Below are 23982 nucleotides of genomic sequence, written 5' to 3'. Positions count from 1 at the left end.
GTAATCCTTTTGGTATCTATGTGAAGACGTGATATTCATTATTTGGAGTAAAACTATTGTGCAGGCAAGGAGAAAAAAACAAAAACAGTAAATTTTATGACTCACGTGGCAATAAATCGAGGGTGTTTACTGTTTTCAATTTACCACTGTTGTCTAATGTCTTGATGTCAAAATAAAATTGAAGCTATAAAGTAAGCACTATGCTATAGCAAATATAATTAGTCCACCACACAGTTAATAGGTAGAAACACTATCTTGAATTGACGTGACTCGCGTGACGTGACTCGCGTGACATTCGTAAAGGGTGATTTTCCGCAAAATTTGAATATCTTCTGGAAAGGAAAATTCAGTAATCCATTTGGTATCTATGTGAAGACTTGATATTCATTATTTGGAGTAAAACTATTGTGCAGGCAAGGAGAAAAAAAACAAAAACAGTAAATTTTGTGACTCGCGTGACAGTAAATCGAGGGTGTTTTCAATTCACCACTATTTTCTAATGCCTTGATGTAGAAAAAAAATTGAAGCTATTAAGTGAGCACTATGCTATAGCAAATATAATTAGTCCAAAACACTGATGATACCTATGATTAATATGAACAAATCTGCCAAAAATGAAATTTCACTGTATTTTTCATAATTTAGTTACTACGGGAACCATTTGTTATTACAGACCCCATAATCAAACAAATGATGTTTCAGGAGTGAAAAAATTATTTTTAGTAACTACAAGTATTCTATTTATTGGAAACTTATACAATTTTAATGTACAATGATTTTAAATTTGTTGGTATGATGTTGACCTTATCATGGAATTGACCATATGGTCATTTTCACAATCAGTGGTGTAACTTTTGTACACTGAGAGCCAAAATTTCAAACACCATATTGAAATTTTTACTAACATCACATGTTAAAGGGTTCAAGTTTTTGGAACTTCAACTTTTCGGGGCTTAAACATATACATTTATGGGTGTAATTTTTCGGTGACTGTATGACTGTAGGAAACTTTAAGCAAAAAGATATATTTTTAAGCAACCATAATTAAGCAGTGTTAAAACAGTACTCTGATTCAAGTAAACTTTAAAATGCTTATATATATCATTATATGTTACTTAAAAATGAAAAGGATTTGGCAGAAAGTTTTTAATACTATTGCAGATAGTTCCATGTTAACTAAAAATTTATTGGAAATCAAGGATTGTTTTTCTTAATTTTAACTTTAAAATATTTAAAAAAAAGATAAGGTCAAGTCAAACACCCTAAATAATGTCTCCTCACAGAGGGCTAATATCCAATCCAAGTTGCACAAAAATCCATGCAGTTTTGCAAAAGTTGTAATTTTCCCACTTATGCGTTTCGGAGGTGACGTTAACATTTTACGTGTATTTCGGAGGTGACAAAAATGTTTACAAGTTGTTGTAAAGGCTTTTTTGCTAATAACAAAGAATTAAACACTTCATCTCAATGTTTATTTATAACATCTTTAATCAAACACTGATTGACATAAAAATATTTATGCCAAGTAGTAGAGAATGTACGTCAACTATACCTGTACAACTAGTGAAACAAGTGAATGAATACAGAACACAGAATACAATAGTTTTATGTTATAAAAGATAGGTAAATGTCAGGTAAAGCAAATATGGACATTTAAAAAGCAATTGTAAACATTGGGTTGAAGTCTCTTACTGTAGCACTCATATTGCAAATAATTATCTCACATACAACATATATATTGTATATATCAGTCACTTTTGTTTTGGAGGTGACGCTAAACGTTTACACAACCCAGAAGGCTTGATTTATGCTAAAACACATAGAACTTACCTTGGAAAGTATGAAAAAACATTAGAAGGATATGTTGATAATATTTTAATGACATTCATGAAACTAGAACTATGACTGCTTTTGCTGCCATTCATGATAACTTGGAGACAATACTGTATCCATTCAAAATCATTTGGTTAAATTCACACTGTTTTGGCTAATTGCATATGAAATATTATACCACAAAGAAATGAATAACATTGCATCTATAGCCATTAGCCATTCTGACTGCTAGTTACAATATCATTTATGTTGGTTACACTTTTGGCAGTGAAACTTACTGTCACATTCCTGTAACCGTTTACAAATTTGAAGTAGTCATTCAGTCTAATATTCTGGAAAAAACACATCATTAACATGACCTAACCACAGTCTATCAAAGTTTCAGTGAAAAGTTAGGTTAACACTTGTCAAAAACTGCATAAATGATGGGCTAAAAACATCTAACTGCAGCTTGGCTACTATGGCCTTGTTCACATTTAACAATGCACCCATGCTTCAAGTACTGTACGCAAGGACAATTAATTCCCTTAGTGTGAACACTCCTTTTCTCATACTTCAAGTCCGTATGCAGTCTTAAGAATTTATCCTCATGATTGTACGGTGCCGTACAGTGGTGTTTGGAGTAGTACGTACTAGTACAGCACATAAGACAATGGCAAAGCACAGGGGGAATGTAAACAGCTGATATGACCTTTTCACGCCTGCACAGTATATTAATCTTGCAAGCAGATGAAACTTACTCATTCTGAAATGTGAATGGGTCTTGTTTCTTAACTAGTTGATCCTCCTCGTGGACATAATAACAATAATCGCCCAGGTTGCATTCCTAAATGTGAACAAGGCCTAAGAGACCATCTGGAGCTACAATCTAGAGTTAAATGAGTGTTCACTCTATAAACGTTAGTTGTTTGTAATTGGTTGTTAAAGGAATTGAAGACTCGCCCCAAACCGTGTGCGGCCATCTGAAAAAGTTAACTTTCTGTTGCTTGCCAGTGACGTTTGTTCGTGTCGCTACAAAATGCAGACAGTAATGGAACGTGATACCTTGTTATCTTTAGCTGGACCTGAGATGTCCATCTCTGTATCGTTTGTACACTGTGCTGTGGGTATTGACCGCAGCTGTATGTACTGACTGTACACTAGTGTCTAAGTACCGACGGTAGCAAGCTGTGTGTGTATTTTCTGCGATCGATGTTGGTGTCTAACACTTCTGTTACACCTCATCGAAACTAGGTCAGATTCCCGGCATTAGACGTTTCTTTTGCGCCAGTCTTCACACCCTTTAAGAAAAGGGAGGGGAATTCCCTGTTCAAATATGTATTTTTGGGAAATCTCTTTTCAGACAATTTGCTGTGATAACAAAAGCTCATTAAAGAAGCAATAAGATACTTTCTTTTTGCTGCAAATGCTACAGAAGCAGGTCTACATTTTGTAAACAAATATTCTGAACTTTGTAGGATATTTACCTGGACCAAATAGTAGACCCCTTCGTGGTAATTGTGGGAATCATGCAAATTAATGTGTATACTGGTACAGGTCAACATGGTGCAAGATTAAACCTGTGAACATGTACTCAACAGCACTGTAGAACTCACAGAAGGTAACATACAACTGCAGCACAAATTTATGCACTAGCAGAATATTTCAGAAATACAGTATGCTCAAACAAAGGGACAGTTCAGTATATTACATGTAAACAATCCATGTCACCTCCGAAACAATAGCAAAGACCACAGGCAGATAAAGCTAATATCTGATAAATTTGTCCCATGTTAATAAAGTTTTAAAAACTGCATGTGTGGTGATTGTGATCTTTTATGGACAGAACTTCTTTACTAATCAATCATTTCATTCCAGTATATTAATAGCACTAATGTAAGCAATGGTTACGCTATCTCTTGTCCAGAAGGGGGAAAAAGTGGCAAAAAAACACATATTTGTAATTTATTCATCAACTACAGTATGCATGTGAGAGTTTCATTAATACTTTCTTCAGTTTGTTACAGTGTTTTCTAAGGGAGATCAAGCCATCCATTATCATTCTGTATGATGGTACGCAAACAGCAGAAATGTAAAAAATGTAGTGTAAACAATATTGTGTCACCTCCGAAACATTAATTTACAGTTTAAATCAAATTTAACATAAATAATAAAGGACCTTTCAAAAATTATCATACTGGTTGTTACACCTGTACAGAATTACTGTAATATGAGTTTTAGCCAAGGAAGATGTTATTGGATAAGTAGAGATCACATATTCCAACTAACCTGTTTCGGAGGTGACAAGGCGTTTCGGAGGTGACGCATGTTAACGGAAAGTTAAGAATCTCCCAGAAATTAAAACGACTGGTCATGTTGTCACAACTTTTACTCAAATATTACGTTAGGGGGTGAGGTATATTTTAATAAGTTATATTATATAGTATATTATATAGTATGGCTATACTATTGTTTACATAAAACATGAAGAATGCTTTGTTTTGGAGGTGACGGAAAAGTTAACATTAAATTTGAAATTTACGTAAGTTTTTTAAGAAATCCAAATGAAAAATATTTTAGGGCCCAGATATTAGACACATTAGTTATTGTAATAATGCAACCTTACTTAACAAAATTTACACTGCTTAACTAGAACTTAGTTGCAGTCAAACTTAGGTACCAATTGTTAACGGAAAATGTCACCTCCGAAACGACAAAATCTAGCCACCGGTCCTTGGAGAAGGAAAGGGAGGAAACCTGGGGAACACAATTGCATTTTAGCTTGGACACTTGTTTATAATATCAACCAAATAAGAACTGGAAAATACCCTCCACCAAAAAGTACAGGCTCTGACAAAAACTGTAGTTGAGAGTGTACGGCTGAACTGGCATATTTTAAGCATTTATGGCCACCAAATCCACCTGAAGAAACCGAGAAAGTTCGTTAAGCTACCCAAGGTACTGTAGACATCACTTAGGATAGTCAAATGGCAAAAAATCTAAGAATTCTGGTATTTGGTCACTGAGTTACAAAGCAATAAGTGCCAATATTGGAATTTACACCACTGATTGTGAAAATGACCATATATGTTGGATATTGAAAGGAAACCTCATGGTCAGAGGGAAGAATAGATGGCAGAACTACAAGAAACAATGTTGTACACAAACAAATAGTTTGAAGCTAATAGATACTGTATATGTCCATGGTTATTTTGCCTAATAGTGCTTGAAACAGCAATGGTGTTATGTAGTTCGTTTGCCTTGATCTTGGGTCACCTTTTCCCCGAGTATAAAGTTCTTACACCTAAACAAATTTCAGGGTTCTAGCTGTTCTCAACTTCTCAATATTATATGAAGTTGTTAAGTTGCTCCGATGTACAAAAGAGGTCGTCCTTGACGGCCAATAACTCAAAACGCGTCAAATTGAAAAAATCTGATAATTTTTTCTGGAAGAGATATAGTACCACCCTGTTTGTACAAAAAATTTCAGGAGGGTGTTTTGCCTTATTTTGAAATGAAAAATCCTCAAAGTTTGGGATTTTTACAAAAAACGTTTTTGCCTGTTCCATGTGTTTCGAGCCTGGGTATTGTACTGTACTTCAAGGTCATTCAATTCAATACTGTGCAGTTTTTAATTTCATATTAAAAAAATACTATATATGCAATGAGTTTGTCTGCTCCTGGTTGAATTCATTTAATTAGAAGACTTAAAAGATGAATTTCAACCAGTACATACATATGCATGTACAGCGTGTACAGTACATACACTGTACTGGGTGTATATGTACGGAGTGCCATGAGTGCCAGAAGACTACGTTTAAACCTAACACTAATATACACATTGTACATATGGTTAAATTAGAAGACTTTACTAAAAAATGAATTTCAACTAGTACATACATCTATGTACAGTGTGTACAATACATACACTGTACTGGGTGTTTATGTACAGTGTGTATATTAGTGTTAGTGTTATCCTCTGAAAGAATCAAGAACCCTGAAGCAATGGTTTACAGTAGGAGCAATTCATCACTAAACATAGCCCATTTTTTAGTGAAAAGTACAAAAATCGAATATTTTGACACTTTTAGGTTGACCTTACTCCACAAGACAATATTTTTGTAGCCTAATTTTTTATTTTCCTGTTCTATGGGATAGACTCTATAGGCATCTGTAATAGAAAGGTTGTAGAATGTTTAATTGCTGAGAAATGAGACCTCAAAAGTCAGGAAATAGCCAAAATGCCATGGTGGCGACAAATTGCGGAATTTCAAAGTATGATTAATTGGCCAATTGTAAAGCAATGCAACTGAAATTTTCAGAATATGCTTATTTCATGGTGGTCCAATCATACAAAAAGTTTGGGAATTTTTGGAGAGGGTGCAGCAACAGCCATCCATGATTTGACACGGAATGACCCTATTGCTTTCATATTAACAAAGATATTCCAATAGTCAATGAATGATAGATCCAGCAAAAAATAAAAAAAGTATAAATATTCTGTCACAAGAATTTCCCATCTGTGACAGAAATTTATCTTTTAATACCCCAGCTTAATATCTATCCTAAATAATGACAGATTTGTTTTCAAAGATTGAAATATTTTTATACTCCACTATCCATTTTCTTTTGTTACAGATTGAGATTTGGATCATTTAAGGTCCAAAAGCAAAATGACTGGTTTCCAGCTAACAGAAATGTTGTTCTTTAGTCTTGTGATTTTGCTTTTTGCAAGTGGTAAGGCCTATTTTTTAACCCAAACTGAATACTTACCAAAAGTATATAAGTACAACCAAGTGATAATATCCTTCACAATACTGTTTGAAGCATCACACCATATTCTAATAATGCCATGTTTGAGTGTTTTTTAAAGAACTATAATAATGGTAATTCTCTTAAATTATGTGTTATAAGAAATATTTGATTTGTAAGAAAGGTTTGGAAGTACAGTAAGATGTATATGAAATAAAACCACTTTATCTCATGTACTTTTTGGTAGCTCAGTGTGAGTTACTTCACTATTGTTGCACTTGTTGATGTTTTAAGGCATTTTCAGCAGTGGCAATAGTAAGAAGAGTAAAAGAGTAAGAATAACTTTATTCATCCTTAAGTTAAAAGGAAACTACAGTAATAGCATGGCAATACTGTAGAACATAAAAGAGTAAGAAATAACACTAAAAACAAAGAAAACATGAAAAAGCAGCAGGCAGTACAGAAAAGACAAGACAACCTAATGTATATAATTAATATGAGTTTTACTAGCCTGAGGAATGAAAGATAAAGGTTAGCGAGCTTTGGTAACAGAAGAAGGCTGCCTGAGCCCACCACTGCTCAGGATTACTTGTCTCATAAGCTGGACATGGTGGGGGTGGTTACTGAAAGGACTCCAACTTGTTACGAACAAGGCAGTGATAAACACAGTCCACCTCCTCCTGTACTGTACCTTACTAATCACCTGTCCCGTCATTCTAATACATTTATTAATAAACTCCTTTCCAGTAATTGTATAACATTGCCTCCCAGCAAGTTAATAATGTCAAATCCACACAAAACAGAATTATTAAAACAAAATGCAATGTTAAGCAGAGGTTTGTGTTAACTTCAACACAGCAGTATTGAATATTTAATTATACCTCTTTCTTTACCAGATGCATCGTGTCAGACTGTGGTTACCTACAGCTCCAAGTATTCTGAAAAGTTGCTATGTCCAATAACTCATCTGACAGTTAGTGCTACATGGTCTGATGCAATCACTGGGAATATCTTAGCAAGTTATAGGCAAGAAAAATCTGACTTTGAATTTGGTCCACCAGATTCCAAGCATGACAACTTCCATTATGCTGTTAGTAGTACATCATTCACTTTAGAAATCCAGCCTGTTGAAGCAGAGGATGAAGGGAAATATATTTGTAATACTGTTGGAGCAAATACCATAAATGTGTACAACGTTAGTGTAGAAGGTAAGATTCTCACTTACTCCAATACAAGCCCCATTATTTCAGCAGTTTAATTTATAAAGCAAATGTTGAGAACATTGCTGACCAAATTTTTAATTGTTTAAACAACTTCACACTCTTGAGTCAGAGATTTTTAATATAGAGTTGTTACGTGTTTGGGGTCAGCTTGTTGGAATGAGATATAAAAAAAGGCCAGTTAAACCTTTTTGATTCCTTGCCTGAAGGCTCAAAGGATCTATGGGATGGTGATTGCGTGTGTATGGGTGTGTGTGCATGTGTGAGTGTGTGTATGTGACGCCCTTGTTAAACACGAAAACTTAACAATGCCAAGTTGGATTGAAGTCATACTTAGTACATAGATGCGTCATACTGAGTAGAAGAACCCTATTGATTTTGGTGCTCATCTCATGAATAATAATGAGGTTACAGGGTCAAATGTAATAATCTTCTAATGCTATTTAACTCCGCAACCAAAGTCTGACATACGTTCATCCGCTGTTGTTTTCTGCTGAAAATATACTTTCAGTACGTACTATATCCATCTTTTGTACGAAAAGTTCTTAACAATTAAAAACGTAGCCAAAGATAGCTATATATAAATGACATCATGGAACCCTCCGTAATAATAAACGAACCCATTCCATTAATAGTTCCTATGTAATCCATTTTTCCAAACAAATTTAACTATTGACTAGATGTGATGCATAATATATTTTATTTTGCATACAGAAATTTCTCATATTTGATGTAATGAAGAATTTCATGGAAACTTCATCCGCATGAGAAAAAAGAGTATTTTTAAGCTTGTCTATACCTCACATTCTTTGCCTGAACATCCGACATCCTGTATACAGTATTTCTGGGTGGTTCGTGTGTGCAATGTTTTGACTACTGTAGGCATATATGCAAGGAACACAATGAATCACTAAATTATGTCAAAGATATTAAAAAAAATTGAAGTGTGTGATTCTCTTTCAGCAAAAAATATTACAAAATCGTTCACTTATCTGTAATATAGGGTTTCAAAAATGTTATTTCATCAGATCTACCTACCTGTCCCATTTCTAAGTTTGTCTGGACTAAACTGATAATAAGATAAAATTCCATGTACCAGTTCCATGAAACTCTTTCTAATATATATATAAATTTTAACATAATTAAGCCATGCGGTCATAGAAATCAGTAGAAAAAATTGAACCAAATGTACAAACTATCAGGTTTTCATACAAAAAAGTATATATGATGTTTGTGGTATACATAGCTTACAAAGAGGTGAAAGGGGTCATCTAGATTTACACATTTTAAGAGATTGCTGAAAATCATTTATCAATACTAAACTGAAACATAGATTGTGGATGGCAGCTGTTCATTTCAAGAATATTCTAAAACAACACAACAACCAATATTACGATCGTTAGATTCATTCTGTGATAACAGAATTTAAGTATCTAGAACAAACAAGTGGCATTGCAAGGCTTATTATTTAAGTGGAGGATTCACCGCAGCAATGAAAATTCAAATAGAAATCCTGTACAATATAAATGGCAAATTACTCATTGTCTCTATTCTAGCAACAACATAACTTCCCTGATGTTTAAAGATCTTGTATTATAAAAATCACAAGAGCCTTGATATTCCTGAGTTAGTTTACAATGTTCAATGTTCTCTTGAGAAACTTTCTGCTGATCATTAGTGTGTAAAGTACTTGTTCTGCAATTTGTTTCTCTTTTATAAGTGTGCAAATTCAACCAGTTATTTAAGTCGCAGCATGCACTGCTATACAGTTCTGCATACATGTCTTAAGGCTGCCCTTGATTTCACCCTGGGCATGTTCATCAAGATATATCTGTTGGGTCTAGTCCAATCATTTAAGCTGATTTGTCATGGTCATGCCCACTATCTTCATGTAAGCATAATATTTGCCCCGTTTTGGTTCATGTGCACTTAAGGCTCAAAAGATTAGCAGATTGCCAGAATTGTTTGTGTTAAAGAAGCATATTGTGTTTAAGGATCTCCCCAAAGTGAAGCATGTATACCATTAATTGTTAAATCCTTACGCTACTCCAAACACATACCAATCATTTTAAAATGAAAACTACTGTTAAGTATTAAATTTAAAAACCATCATTAGTTTAAATGGAAAATTCAAGCTCAAAGTCGGCAATGACTTTAACTTGTTGTCAATCATGAATTGGACGTGACAGAAAATACCCACATGGACACTGATTGGTCAATTTGAACAACACTTTAAATTGAAGTTTGCAAAGAGTTGTAGTGAACCTATACACAGAACTGTCGTACCACCGCCAAGTAGTCCTCGAAGCTGCTTACTACTCGACAAGCATCTCCTGCAGCAAGTGCAAGTCAATGCACTACACAATACATAGATATGGACAAGTCGGGGGTTGTACAGCCACTTCAATATTGCCCCAACACCATACTGACAGCCTGTCATGACACAAGCCCTTTGATAGTTCCCTTCTGTTCTCATAGCTTCTGCAAAACTTTAACAATTGTTACAGCCCGGCCATCCTCTATGTCCACACGGTCAACATAAATAACTTCCAGGATGCCTCTCAAAGCAGTTCGTGCAAAGACTGTTAATTTCTTGTTGATTGCGATGTCTGTGCTCTCATCCACAATGATCCCAACAATTTTACTTTCTTTCATCTCTCTATCTACCCCTCGCTCAATGGTTGTGTTGATAGCATCCATCATTTTTGTTTGAATTTTTCTGCTTACGTACTGCTTACTGCTGTCAACATCGAACACAAAGGCTCCATTTAGTTTCTGAAAGGAAGGCACATTGATATTCCTCAAAGCTAGCCTATAATAATCTATGTATTTGGTCCATACAGAAACAACATCACCCTTCATTACTATGTTTAAATTTCATTGAAAGCACACACACACCAAAGCATCACACTTAAAAATGCTAAAGCATGTTTATTTGCAACCAACTAACTCTTGGTATTAACAACCACCGCATTGCCACTAATATTTGTCATTACATCCTACTGATCAGTTGGGAATGTGACCCCGTGACCTTGCCGATTTCTGACATTACGAAAATTCAAATCTTGCCCGCTAAACAGAAAACTGGAACATGAATTTCAAAACGATATTTCTTTGAGATAAACCTTCAGAATCAAACACCTAGTTAACTTCAAGGAAACCCTACACATCTCCTGTTTCACACCATCGTAGAAATGAGTAACGAAACTTACGTAGAGATTTTGAAACACAGAAACAACACGTTATCGTGACCCTCAAAATATTGGTCTGGTAAACTCTATTGGTGAACATTCACAAAAATATGCCCAAATCCTTTCAAATGGTAGCCTTTTGAATTGGAGAGTCAAAATGACAGTGTAGCTGTATAGGGCACTTCTTAAAGATATTTAGATTTCAGTGAACCAGGCTGGAGCAGAGTTTAAGATATGGGGTGGTGAAGGGGTAGTGGTGGTGGGGTGGGCGGGGCAGTGGAGAAAGGTTGGTGGAGTGGTGGGGTTGCTGAGGGGTACTAAATACAGCAAAAAAGCCTGACAGGTATCAAATGCTGATAAAAAAACTGAACTTCATGGGCCAAATGACTAAACTGTACACAAAAAAAATCCAAAAATATTCTCTTATTTGTTTTTGGTTCCTTGCTTTAGCAAAAGGAACCTATGCAGTCAGGTTGGCGTGGGTGTGTGTGTGCGTGTGTGTGTCTGTGTGTGCATCTGTGACACTTTCTTGGGTACGCTCTATCTCAATAAGGGAAAGTTGGATTGAGGCCAAACTTGAACTATAGATCCGCCATATGGAGAAGGTGTGCCCTATTGTTTTTGGTGCCCACAAAGGTCACCAAAGGTCAGTTATGGTCAAAAAACCGAACATATTAAAACTGCAATAACTCCCAGTTCCAAGGTGTGACAAGGTTGATATTTTTGGAGTAGTTGCAAATGGTATAGGGGAATATTTTCAAACTTAACGGTCATGTGATCCGAGGTCACCAAAGGTCAATTAATGATAAAAAAACTAGTATTTTTGCGATAACTTGAGAACAATATGTCCGTTAGGGTTGGGAGTTGCTTCAATGTAATCCAATTGTCGACCCGCATCTGGGTGACCCTTGACCTCAATTTGACCTCTGGTGACCTTTTTAGTGTTTTGTGGATTTTTACAGTTTCGATGCTATTTTCAGATGTTAAAGGTAGCTTCTGATCATAAATGTCAATAGGTTGACCCCCGTGTGACCTTCGTGTGCGAAGTTATATGAGGTCAAAGTTAATTTTCAGACATTTAATGCAATAACTCCCAGTTCCAAGGTGTGACAAGGTTGATATTTTTGGAGTAGTTGCAAATGGTATAGGGGAATATTTTCAAACTTAATGGTCATGTGATCTGAGGTCACCAAAGGTCAATTAATGATTAAAAACTAGTATTTTTGCGATAACTTGAGAACAAATTGTCCGTTAGAGTTGGGAGTTGCTTCAATGAAATCCAATTGTCGACCCGCATCTGGGTGACCCTTGACCTCAATTTGACCTCTGGTGACCTTTTCGTGTTTTGTGGATTTTTTACAGTTTCGATGCTATTTTCAGATGTTAAAGGTACCTTCTGATCATAAATGTCAATAGGTTGACCCCTGTGTGACCTTCGTGTGCGAAGTTATATGAGGTCAAAGTTAATTTTCACACATTTAATGCAATAACTCACAGTTCCAAAGTGTGACAAGGTTGATATATTTGGAGTAGTTGCAAATGGTATAGGGGAATATTTTCAAACTTAATGGTCATGTGATACAAGGTCACAAAAGGTCAGCTAATGTTAAAAAAGTAGTATTATGGGGGGAGAAAATGGGCAAAGAAAAAATGTTTGAATTTTTACAGTCATGCTCTATTTAGGTCTCACCGATCAAAAATGTCAATTGGTTGACCTCCGGGTGACCTTTGTGTGAAGTTACATACAAGTTCAAAGTTAATTTTTTGACATTTAATGCAATTAAATCTCAATGCCAAGGTGTGACATGGTTGATATTTTGGGACAAGTTGTGAATGGGGTGGTGGAACATTTTGAAACTTAAAGGTCATGTCATCTGAGGTCACCATTGTTATCATATCTGTTTACACGCTTGTATTTAGATCTCAAAAGTGGCTTTTAATAAAAAATCTGATCACATTTTGTGATCACAAAAGTGTTGGCTATAGTGTTGGTTACTTTATGGGAACATGTAAGACCACAATTACTTGGACTATTTCAGCCCAATCTTGCTTGATAATATTATGTGTATTGTCATATACCCCAAGCAAGGAACCACAGTGCCCTTGGGCTCTTGTTATTTTTGATGAATACTGTCTTCCTTTCTTTGAAACACTGTTATACTCTGATAACAGAATTGCCACCTCTCATCAACCCGCAACAGCCCACCCCTCCTCCCAACCAAAAAATATATTGATAAGTATATATGTGTTTATATTTGAATTTGATAAAGCAAATGAAAGCAAATAATAGAATGAACCATCAACATACAACAACACTTTGAATTGAAAATGTCTGTCATGGGCAAGGTACACACAGTACTAAGAAAGGTTTGGTGGAAGTGCAAAATTGAAAGCAACAATCTTTGTGTGATTTTAAGATTTAAACTGCTTTGGAAATTCATTGTGAGCACTAACATTTTTCCATATCAGGCGAGTAAGAGAATTATAATGAAATGGTAGAAGAATATGAAGGATGGAATATGTAAAAATAATTAAAGAATGCATTTAACTCCCTTAAAATAAACACTTGCTTCAAAAGCTGCTTTTTCATATAGCTTTGGTCTTGTTTACAAAGAATTCAAAGCAGAATTGTCATGAAAGAAACACTGGCTCTTGAATACCTCTACGGAGATGTTAATGATTTCCCAGTACAAATCCAACTACTACAGAATTCATGTAAATTGGAATATGGTGATTCTTTTTTCTTATTGCTGTGTAATTGAAGCAGCCTACATTAGATGAACATTCTCTTTACATAAACTTACGGGACACGAGACAACATTTTTAGACTTTCACATTTTTACTTAATGTGACCTGAACCAAACGCAATAGGGTTACTGTACAACATTAGAGAAATGACATTCTATGTACAAGATCCAAACAAGTTTCCGAATCGTTATACACCATGTTTTAAATGTAGAACATGACATGCACACAAAGGTAAATTCATACAGTACAAACATACTGTACCTTTCACATGAAAATATATTATCAAGCAAACCATGAACAGGATTGCATTCATGTTACTTGCTGCCAATTGCAAATTAACCACAATGGTTAATAGAACATGAGAATGTTAATAGCGCCAGGTGACACACCCATATCATCAAGGTAGAATTAAGTTTTAGTTTCACATACTTTCAAGGCTTATAACCAACCAACCCCCCTCCCCCCCTCGAATAAAAAAGAAATTTCATCAATTTAGCAACACAGTCTCAAATAAGCAGGACCACCTAATGTGCAGTATGAACATTAACCTTACAATGGTAGGATAACATTCCTGTATAACAGATGTCAGGTAAAATCTTCAAAATACTTACACAGTTCCAACTTGGCATCCAGCATCACAAATTAAACATACCATCTCGCCTGTTTATTGCTGGGGTGTATGGAAATGTAATGTTAAAGACACATTACTGTAAATCTAATTTTGATTCAAATTACATGGTTGGCTAAACTTCTGACTCTGCAAATCTACAACATTGCCTTGACTGAGTGATAAAGCAGGTAGCAGTCTTAGCTGAAGAATGTATACCCATAGGTTGGGTTCACTTTTTTAGAAAAACCTGGTAAGAATGGAATAATCTGATCAATCAATCTGGCTTTTCAAATATAGGTAGAGTTGTATGGAAACTGCAATTGAGAAAATGTAGGACAGGGGATGCAAATTAATACAATTTTAATGGACTTTGAGATTTTGAATGCCAAGTTGGAAGCTGAAATGCTGGACAGCTACCATAAAAATCTGTTGGCAAATAACGAAGTAAATGATCATGACTACAATTCAACTTCAACCAATTCTTCATCATCAAACATTTCATGCTCAGCAGGGAGATTAACTTCTTCATGGTAAATGTCCTAAATAACAAGAGGAGTCATCTGAACAATCTTCCCACACATTGGGATCAAATGTTTCAGCCACACTTACAGTAGGTGTTGTGCTTGGTAGAAGAGTTATTTCAGTAACATATTCTGGTACCGATCTGTCTTGGCAATTGATAAAGAAATAGCATACAATCATTTTAAGGCTGATTAAACATCTTATCCTTTTACTGATACTGTTAAAGATACTGTAGCTGGCCTAGCCCCAGTGAATAATGAGAATTTCTCCAATCTTGCAAATATTCCACCATATTTATTACTAGGCCTGGTACTACTTGTTACTAGTTGAACTTCTAGCAGCATGGAGGGCTCATTTTAAAAATTGATGCACTTAGAGATTTGATCAAGGAAAAACCCAAATCATCCCACTGCATTTATTTTTGTGATACATGTGTACTGTGGTCCTAGTTCCTCAGAAATGTAATGATCACAAATTTTTTTTTGGGGGGGGGGGGAGGCTACACAAAATTCAATGGAACAGAAGTTGCCCACAAAATCTTTGCCTAGTCAAGTTCCTTTATACTAAAAAATCTGACATATTGATCGATAAGCTAACTGTGACTTCGTATTAGTACTACTACTAGTACTGTAGTAGCACAGCTGGGTTACAGTTCTGTACTTTACCCCAACCCCCTGGTACTACTGTAGTTCCCACCCCTCACTTTCTGCTGCTAAATATCTTGGAAATTTGGGGCAGAACACTCTTCAGGACTAATTGGCCTATAAGCCTACAAATATAGTAGGCCAAATATTAATACAGGCAGAAGACCTACAAAAATGGGTATATTGTGGTAGCCTCTAGGCTATAGTAGTGTCACAGCGGTATGTGAACAAGAAAATAAAGGCACAAACAAGTAGTTGAGTTTAATGCAGAGTATATTGTATCTTCCTTGGCTGGATGTATGCTACTAAATACAAATGGTGAAAGTTGCATCTTATATACTCTTTTACAATGGATTACAAGAGGATGGGACAGGATGTTACTCTGTCTACATAAACAGTGGTTAAGCTAGTGTGACGCTAACCACACATCCTGCTGAAGATTACATAATAAAAGGTGCACAAACAGGTGTAGGGTTTTGGTTGTAGAAAGTTACACTGGAGGTTACAGTGTGGATGATCTCCTGTGATAACAGTAAAATGCTCTCTGTTATAATTGCCTCTCCCTTAAAAAGTTTGGTCCCCAAATTTGAAAGGAAAAGAAAGAATGAAGAAACAGCAAACACTAAGAATTGCAGAAAGTAAAAGTCCTTACAGAATACGTTAACAAAAACGTATATAAAATGCTCGAATGTAATTTCAAAGGTAAGGTGAACCATTGATATATGAAAATAGTGATGAAACTCAATAAAAGAAACATGACCAGTAATGTCTCACTGTTTGAGAAAAAAAAACAAATGATAATAACATATACATCTATAAATGTTGTCGACAAAGGCAAGAAAAAAAAAATTACAGGAAAACCTGAAAGAAAATAATGACATACATTTACTGTCACAACATTAAAAAACAAAAGCAATGTATCAATGATGATCAAAATAGAAAATTGTGGCAGTACGGTCACATACTGTTAAAATAATGTCATGCTCAAGATATAAAAACAAAGGAATGAATATATTATAAACAATGAAAAAGCCTTTGACATGGAAAGAAGGTTTACTCTTAGAGTCTGATAAATATGGAAGCAACAGACTAACCATATTTGTTTACACGATCAACTTTAATAGTACACAGTATTCTAAATGAAGAACTTATGTCGTTTCAATGGACGTTTACGTTTTCTGCCTTGCAGAGTACGGGTGATGTGATATTCTCTAATAAGATTAGAAGATAAATCCCCACTAAGAACCCATGAAGATGGTGTTTTATCTGCCCACTTAACTTTGTAATACATAGCACCATTATATTTACTTGCCTGAAGAATTCGATCAACATCTTTCCATGAACTTTGTTCTCTTATATGTTGGGTTTCTTGGGAAGCTCCAGTAGGACTAGTCCCAGGAATTGTTTTAGTTTCAGAAGACAGGGTAGGGTGTGGCACAGTAGGCACTTTCCTGTCCCTCGGGTCATGATAGGGCTTCAGCCGATTGGCATGAACCAGAGATTGCAATTCCTTGTTATCAGAGCAATTCCTGAGTTTGAAGGTGTCATTAGGACCTAACTCACAGACATAATATGGCCCACACCATTTACGATGTAATTTGGATGAATGGCCCTGTGGTACTTGAGGGTTAAAAACTAGTACACTTTGTCCCAAATGAAATGATGGTTCCTTGGCATTAGCATCATAAGTTTGTTTGTTCTTGTGTTGTGCCTGAACAATGTTTTCCTTTGCAACCTTACGAAAGGTGTCTAACTTGTCCATAACAGAAGTGATATGCTCTTTTGCATCTCTACCCATGGTGTCAGTAGGGTGTAAACTAACATCCAAGGGAGTACGCATATCCTTACCAAACAAAAGAAAGTAAGGTGAAAATTGGGTTGAGTTGATCGCAGGGGACATACGATAAGCCATTAAAATACCAGGTAGCATATCTGGCCATTTGGAATCGTTTCCCCCACAATAGGCTCTCATGGATTGTGCAATAACTGAGTTAAACCTCTCACATGTCGAATTAGTCTGTGGGTGATAGGAACTAGTATGGTGACGGGTGATGTCAAACAACTCACACAATGCTTGAATTAACTTTGACATGAAATTTTTTCCACGATCTGAGATAAGGGTATGTGGTGCACCATAACGACAGAAAATTTCTTTGTACAATACTTGTGCAATGACAGTTGCTTCCTGAGACTTAAGAGGAAAAGCTTCTGGCCAACGAGTAAAACTGTCTGTAACTAATAATACATACTTGTGACCGTCTGAACTGGTGGTAAGTGGACCAAGGATGTCCATATGCCACCGTTTAAATGCATCCTCAACAGGCATTGGGTGCAGTGGGGCAGGGTGGCCATGAAAATGACGTTTAGCTCTTTGACAGGCATCACATGATTTAACGTAATCATAAATATCTGAATACATTCTTGGCCAATAGTACTTTAAACGAATCGAATGATAAGTTCGATCAAACCCTTGATGACCCCCTCCCGCAATAGAGTCATGATATGACAATAAAACGTCAGGTCGAAGGACCTTAGGCACAGCTAGTTGCTTAATTACCCTATCCGCCTGTGAAAGATTTTTAGCTCGACGGTAAAATAAATGATAAAGAGTGCCATCAAGACACACATATTGTTCAGCTTCAACAACAACTTTTTTAGCTACTTTCTGGTCCTCAGGTAGCTCACCTGTTTCTAAATACTTAACCAAATAAGAAAAGTCTGAGCACTCCCTCTGAAATGATTTAACAGCCACAGGATCAATATCTGGCTTCTCTGAAACAGCTCCTACAGAAGGTACACTAGGATTGCTAGCATATTCAATGTGATATTCTACAGTGGTATCCTGATCAAGGTGACTGGTCTTAGTTTGTTCAATGCACATTCCCTCAGCCTTTGATGGAATTTGTTGTGAATCATAGCTTCTCCTAGAAAGGGCATCTGCATTTTGGTGTAGTTTTCCTGCCTTGTGTTCAATAGTGAAATCATACCCTTGAAGCGCTATAGACCACCTGGCTAAACGACCATTAGTCGCATGTGAAATTTTATGTAACCACTTAAGAGCTATATGATCAGTCAAAACAGTAAATTTGTTGTTAGCTAAGTACGGACGGAATGACTGAATTGCTTCAATAAGAGCAAGGCACTCTCTTTCTGATATAGACCATTTCTTTTCCATTTTGTTAAGAGATCGTCCGCCATAGGCAATCACACGTTCCCTGTTACAACTATCACGCTGTCCAAGAATATAACCGATGGCACTCCCTGAGGCATCAGTTGAAACAATGAAAGGTTTAGACATACTAGGATAAGCTAGTATGGGTGGGGTGGTTAAAGCATGTTTGAGACTTTCGAAGGCATCTTCACATTGTTCAGACCAGGTGAAGGGAACATCCTTTTTTAGGAGGTTGTTTAGTGGGGCAGCAATTTTGGCAAAACCGTGTACGAATCTACGGTAATAATTACAAAGGCCAAGGAAACCTCGTAAAGTAGAGACATCCCGAGGACAAGGAAATTGAGAAATGGCCTCAGTTTTAGAGGGATCAGCCTGAACGCCATCTTTTGTGATGACATGTCCTAAATAAGTAACTTTCTGTGCAGCAAAGTCACATTTAGAAGGTTTGAGTCTCATATTGGCAGTTCGGAGGCGGTGAAAAACATCCTGAAGATGGTCTAAATGATCCTGAAAATTTTTGCTTAGAATAAGGATGTCATCAACATACACAAGAGCATGTTTCCAATTCAAGCCTCTTAGTACTTCTGCCATGACCAATTGAAATGAGGCAGGTGCATTCATTAAGCCAAATGGGAGCTTTTTCCATTGGTAGACCCCATGATGAGTCACAAATGCAGCCTTATGTTTTGAGTCAGGGTCCATAGGGACTTGCCAAAACCCTGAAAAGAGGTCTAACACAGAAAAGATTTGTGCTTCAGATTCACCCACCGCATCAAAAACATCCTCCAATAGAGGTAAGGGAAAGTGCATTGGCCTAGTAACGCTATTGAGTTTCCTATAATCGACAGCAAACCTGTAACTGCCATCTTTTTTCTTGACCAGAACAACAGGACTCTGCCACTCTGAAATGCTGGGCTCAATTATACCATTTTGCAGCATATCATTGACTTGTTTTTCAATTTCGTCTTTGATTTTAGGGGTCGTGCGGTAAAAACGCTGTCGTTGGGGAGGTGCACTCCCTGTATCAATATTGTGATGGTAAAGATTAGTTTCACCAAGTTCAGACAGGTCAGTGGCAAAAACATCACGGTTCTTGCCGATTAAAATAAGAAGCTCTCGTTGTTGTACCTCAGAGAGATCAGAAGTTGCTAAATTTATACCCATATCCTGAGCTATGGTGACGTATTGGTCATCATCATCAGGAGAAGTCTTATCGAACAATGACGAAATATTAAAGTCGGACAGATCAGGCTCAGAACCCGAAAAGTCACGAATGTCCTCATATTCATGTGCATAAGCAACGGTAGTATTGACAGGAATACACACAGCAGAATTAGTGGGATTCATAAGCTTAACAATAACACTAGAATTGGCAACCGAGCATACAGACCTGGCCGTGAAAATATTGAACTTACTAGCTAAAGACGATGCTGGCTCTAAAAGGCAAACACTATGGGAAAAGTCAGGGTTAATAACCTTAACAGGGCAAATAACTTCAGTTTTTGCTGGGACAGTAACTGAAGTCTGCAATCTTATAACTTCATGTCGTTCACGATCAGCCTGAAGGAAAGACACTTCGGTCATACCATCATGAAGAGATAGGCAATGGTTGTGAAGATCAATGGAAGCCTTATTTGTCGTTAGAAAATCTAGACCTAGTATAAGTGGGTGGTGCAGTCTTTGAAATACATAGAATGTCTGATATAAGCACAGCTTGTTAATAGTAACAGGCAGATTGATTGTCCCAAGAACAGTGTGAGTTTCACCACACACCCCTTTAATATGACTAATGGTAGAGTCACCAAGTGTAGACACTTTGAGAATACAAGATCTCTGTATGAGAGACAGAGATATACAAGAAATGGAAGCTCCTGTGTCAACAAGGGCTTTAGAAGTACAACCATTTAGGGACACATTAACCAAATTCTTTTGAAGTGGGGTCACTAAAGTCACAGAGGGCGTGGTAGAAATGGCTGCTACAGAGTCCCTACAAGATGCCTCACAACAGTAACTATTCACAGGGGAGGAGGGCCTGTGTGACAGTAATTGCTATTGGGGCTGTTGATCATTCTGGTGCTGCCCAGAAGATTGGAGGAAGGGGTTGGTTGGGTAAAAGGGGGGTACATAACGGCTAGACCTACATACTCGAGCTATATGTCCTAGTTTACCACAGTTGTAACAGCTAAGATCTTGAGCATGACAATAAGACCTTAAGTGACCGTACTCACCACACCCAGAACAAGCACGCTGTGTCTGTGATGGTTGACGATGCCAAGGACTCGGGCCATCCTGTGATGGAGGGGAAGATTTCTGCCAGGTCCGTCTCCCCTGTTTTTGCGGAGATGGTGGTGGTTGACCTCTCCTTCCACTGTGAGACTGGTCCAGTGAGGCTGCATTTACCGTAGTGGATAGGGAATGTAACCGATCTGCAAAGCTCTCCTGGGTTGTGGTTAGCTGTTGGAGCTGGTCTGCTAATCCTTGGACAGCCATCAACACTTCTTCCTGTCGTGACGAATCCACAGAAGTGGCGAGTTGGTTTGCCGCCCTACGTATTTCCTCGACAGTGGTAGGGTCTTTTTGTAGGACAAAGGGCCTGATGTGGGAAAGTAGGCCTGCCAGAGTAGCCTGGACAATTTGTTCTGACGAGAGAGATAGATCTGAACCCCTCATGCTCATCCTAGATGTAAAATCATTAACAGTTTCAGTTGGTTCCTGTTTAGCTGTAAAAAACGAGCTTAGTCTTTGCCAAGTGGGCACCACATCCTGAAAGCGTAACAAAAACGCAGCTTTGACTTGTATGAAGTCTTTCCTGACAGAGTCATCAAGACAAGTAAACCAATCCAAAGCAGAATCTCTAAGGAGTAGTCCAAACATAGCTAAGGCATCTTCATCTTTACAGCCTTTAAGTGTTACAAACTGGGTTAAGCGAGCCAGCCAACGCTTGGCATTTTCTGTAGATAACCCATGATAAGGGGTGGGTGCAATTGCTGGAACAGTTGAAGCCATTGTGAAACGAGTAGATGAACGAAGGAAATACGGAGAACGTGTCATGTAAAACTTAAAATAGGAATTTTTGCTCCTCCACCAAATTGTCACAGCGGTATGTGAACAAGAAAATAAAGGCACAAACAAGTAGTTGAGTTTAATGCAGAGTATATTGTATCTTCCTTGGCTGGATGTATGCTACTAAATACAAATGGTGAAAGTTGCATCTTATATACTCTTTAACAATGGATTACAAGAGGATGGGACAGGATGTTACTCTGTCTACATAAACAGTGGTTAAGCTAGTGTGACGCTAACCACACATCCTGCTGAAGATTACATAATAAAAGGTGCACAAACAGGTGTAGGGTTTTGGTTGTAGAAAGTTACACTGGAGGTTACAGTGTGGATGATCTCCTGTGATAACAGTAAAATGCTCTCTGTTATAATAGGGTCAGATCCAAAACCTCTGCCAATGTTATGCATGGAATTCACAGAGATAAAGTCCCATCAAAAATAGTGTGAGAGTTAGTATTTGGTGAGGTATGCATGATTGATTTAAGTTGGGATACTGTACCTCTACCATATAACAGAAAAAAATTAATTGGGTGGTGCAATATTAGTCTGAATATGCAAATTAGGTGTTTGTTATGGACGGAATCAGAAAAATGATCAATTCCCACCAACCTTCATAGTGGGTCAAAACTCTGTGAAGTGTTCAGGATTTCAAAGTATAAGGTACTTTACATCACAGGCCTGGTACCTAAGCTTTATCATACAGTACTCCCACTCATAATCTTCAATGTACCTCTATTAACCCGCTACCCCAAACCAAAATTCTGTGTTATGGACGGAATGTACAACGTTATGGACGGAAGGTTTCTTCCTGATTTAGGATCAACTCTTGAATTGTGAAGTGTGTGTTATAAGTTAATACTTATGGCCAATATGTGTAATAATATCAAATAAAATTGAATTTATTATAAGAAGGGAAAGAGCTAGTCCTGAAATAGGAATTGTTATGGACGGAATGTTATGGACGGAAAGTATTGAATTAGCCCAAAATGAATTGCTATAGCACATGAAAAGTTTCACTCTTGCTGAAGGTACTCATCAGGTGGCTTTCAGCACTATAAGCAGAGGCTGTCAGTACTTTTCCCATTTGTTTTTTTCACTTTTGCGGCTTCACCTCCTTCAAACAATGCCAATGAAATCAAAGTTTCACCAGTCTGCAAAACTTGTATCAAAGAAAACAACACAAATATTTTTTATTTTTTTAATTCAAAACACTTTCAGCTGTAACAGTGAACAAGATGACCTTATTGTTCATAAAAAAAATTAAACCTTGGACCTGTACATGGACAGCAATAGCCCTCTTTTAAACATTTTATTAAGGTCATGAACGAGAACATCAGTAAACTTTCAACACTTTTAACATTACCACAAAAACTGTGGACATGGGAGGCCCGTATGGTTGAACAGTCATGAAAATTTGAAATAGACTTTGCAATCTTAACAAAATACATCGATTCATATTTGTCAAAATTTTCCGTCACCATCACGGCTCACAATCTCTTTGAAACTTGTCCCTAATACAGTATTCAACCACCTTTGTTGCAATTCCCACTTTGCTACCTGTACTTGAAATTGGGAGCACAGGCTGTTCTAGTTTCCCCATGATCATTCCTAGTGGGATCCAAGATTTGTCTTCAGGTGATGGCCAGAAAAAAAGTATTGGTAGAGCCATTAGGGTGTAAGAAGGAGACATAGACATCATTAATTATTGTCAACTGATATTTGGTCCACCTTTTCCAACCATCAGTCTCCTTCATACACAAAAACCATATTGCATGAGGATGACAACTTGGATTAGGGTCATTCTGTGTCAAATCACGGATGGCTGTTGCTGCACCCTCTCCAAAAATTCCCAATTGTTTTGTATGATTGGACCATCATGAAATAAGCATATTCTGAAAATTTCAGTTGCATTGCTTTACAATTGGCCGATTTATCACACTTTGAAATTCCGCAATTTGTCGCCACCATGGCATTTTGGCATTTTCTTGACTTTTGAGGTCTCATTTCTCAGAAATTAACCATTCTACTACCTTTCTATTACAGATGCCTATAGAGTCTATCCCATAGAATAGGAAAATAAAAATTAGGCTACAAAAATATTGTCTTGTGGAGTTAGGTCAACTTAAAAACCCTGTCAAAATATTCGATTTTTGTACTTTTCACTAAAAAATGTGCTATTTTTTGCTCCTAAACGATTGCTTCAGGGTACTTGATTCTTTCAGAGGTTATTATGTCTGGTACAAACATT

At 36.8% G+C, this 23982-nt stretch overlaps 1 protein-coding gene across 2 annotated transcripts in view; it reads left to right on the top strand.

Annotated features, from left to right (window-relative positions):
• The window catches only part of LOC139977424 (uncharacterized), a 118736-nt gene that overhangs the window by 6000 nt on the left and 88754 nt on the right, over positions 1-23982 (top strand). For both annotated transcript variants that reach the window (XM_071986740.1, XM_071986741.1), the window contains exons 2-3: positions 6451-6549; positions 7461-7772. In XM_071986740.1, coding sequence (XP_071842841.1) covers positions 6486-6549; positions 7461-7772 — 376 coding nt within the window. In that variant the 5' untranslated portion in view covers positions 6451-6485. The remainder of the gene's footprint in view (positions 1-6450; positions 6550-7460; positions 7773-23982) is intronic.

Source organism: Apostichopus japonicus, chromosome 12 (assembly GCF_037975245.1).
Source record: "Apostichopus japonicus isolate 1M-3 chromosome 12, ASM3797524v1, whole genome shotgun sequence".
Classification (NCBI taxonomy): domain Eukaryota; kingdom Metazoa; phylum Echinodermata; class Holothuroidea; order Aspidochirotida; family Stichopodidae; genus Apostichopus; species Apostichopus japonicus.
Note: the sequence above shows the minus strand (reverse complement) of the source record. Positions and strands in the feature narration are given on the sequence as shown.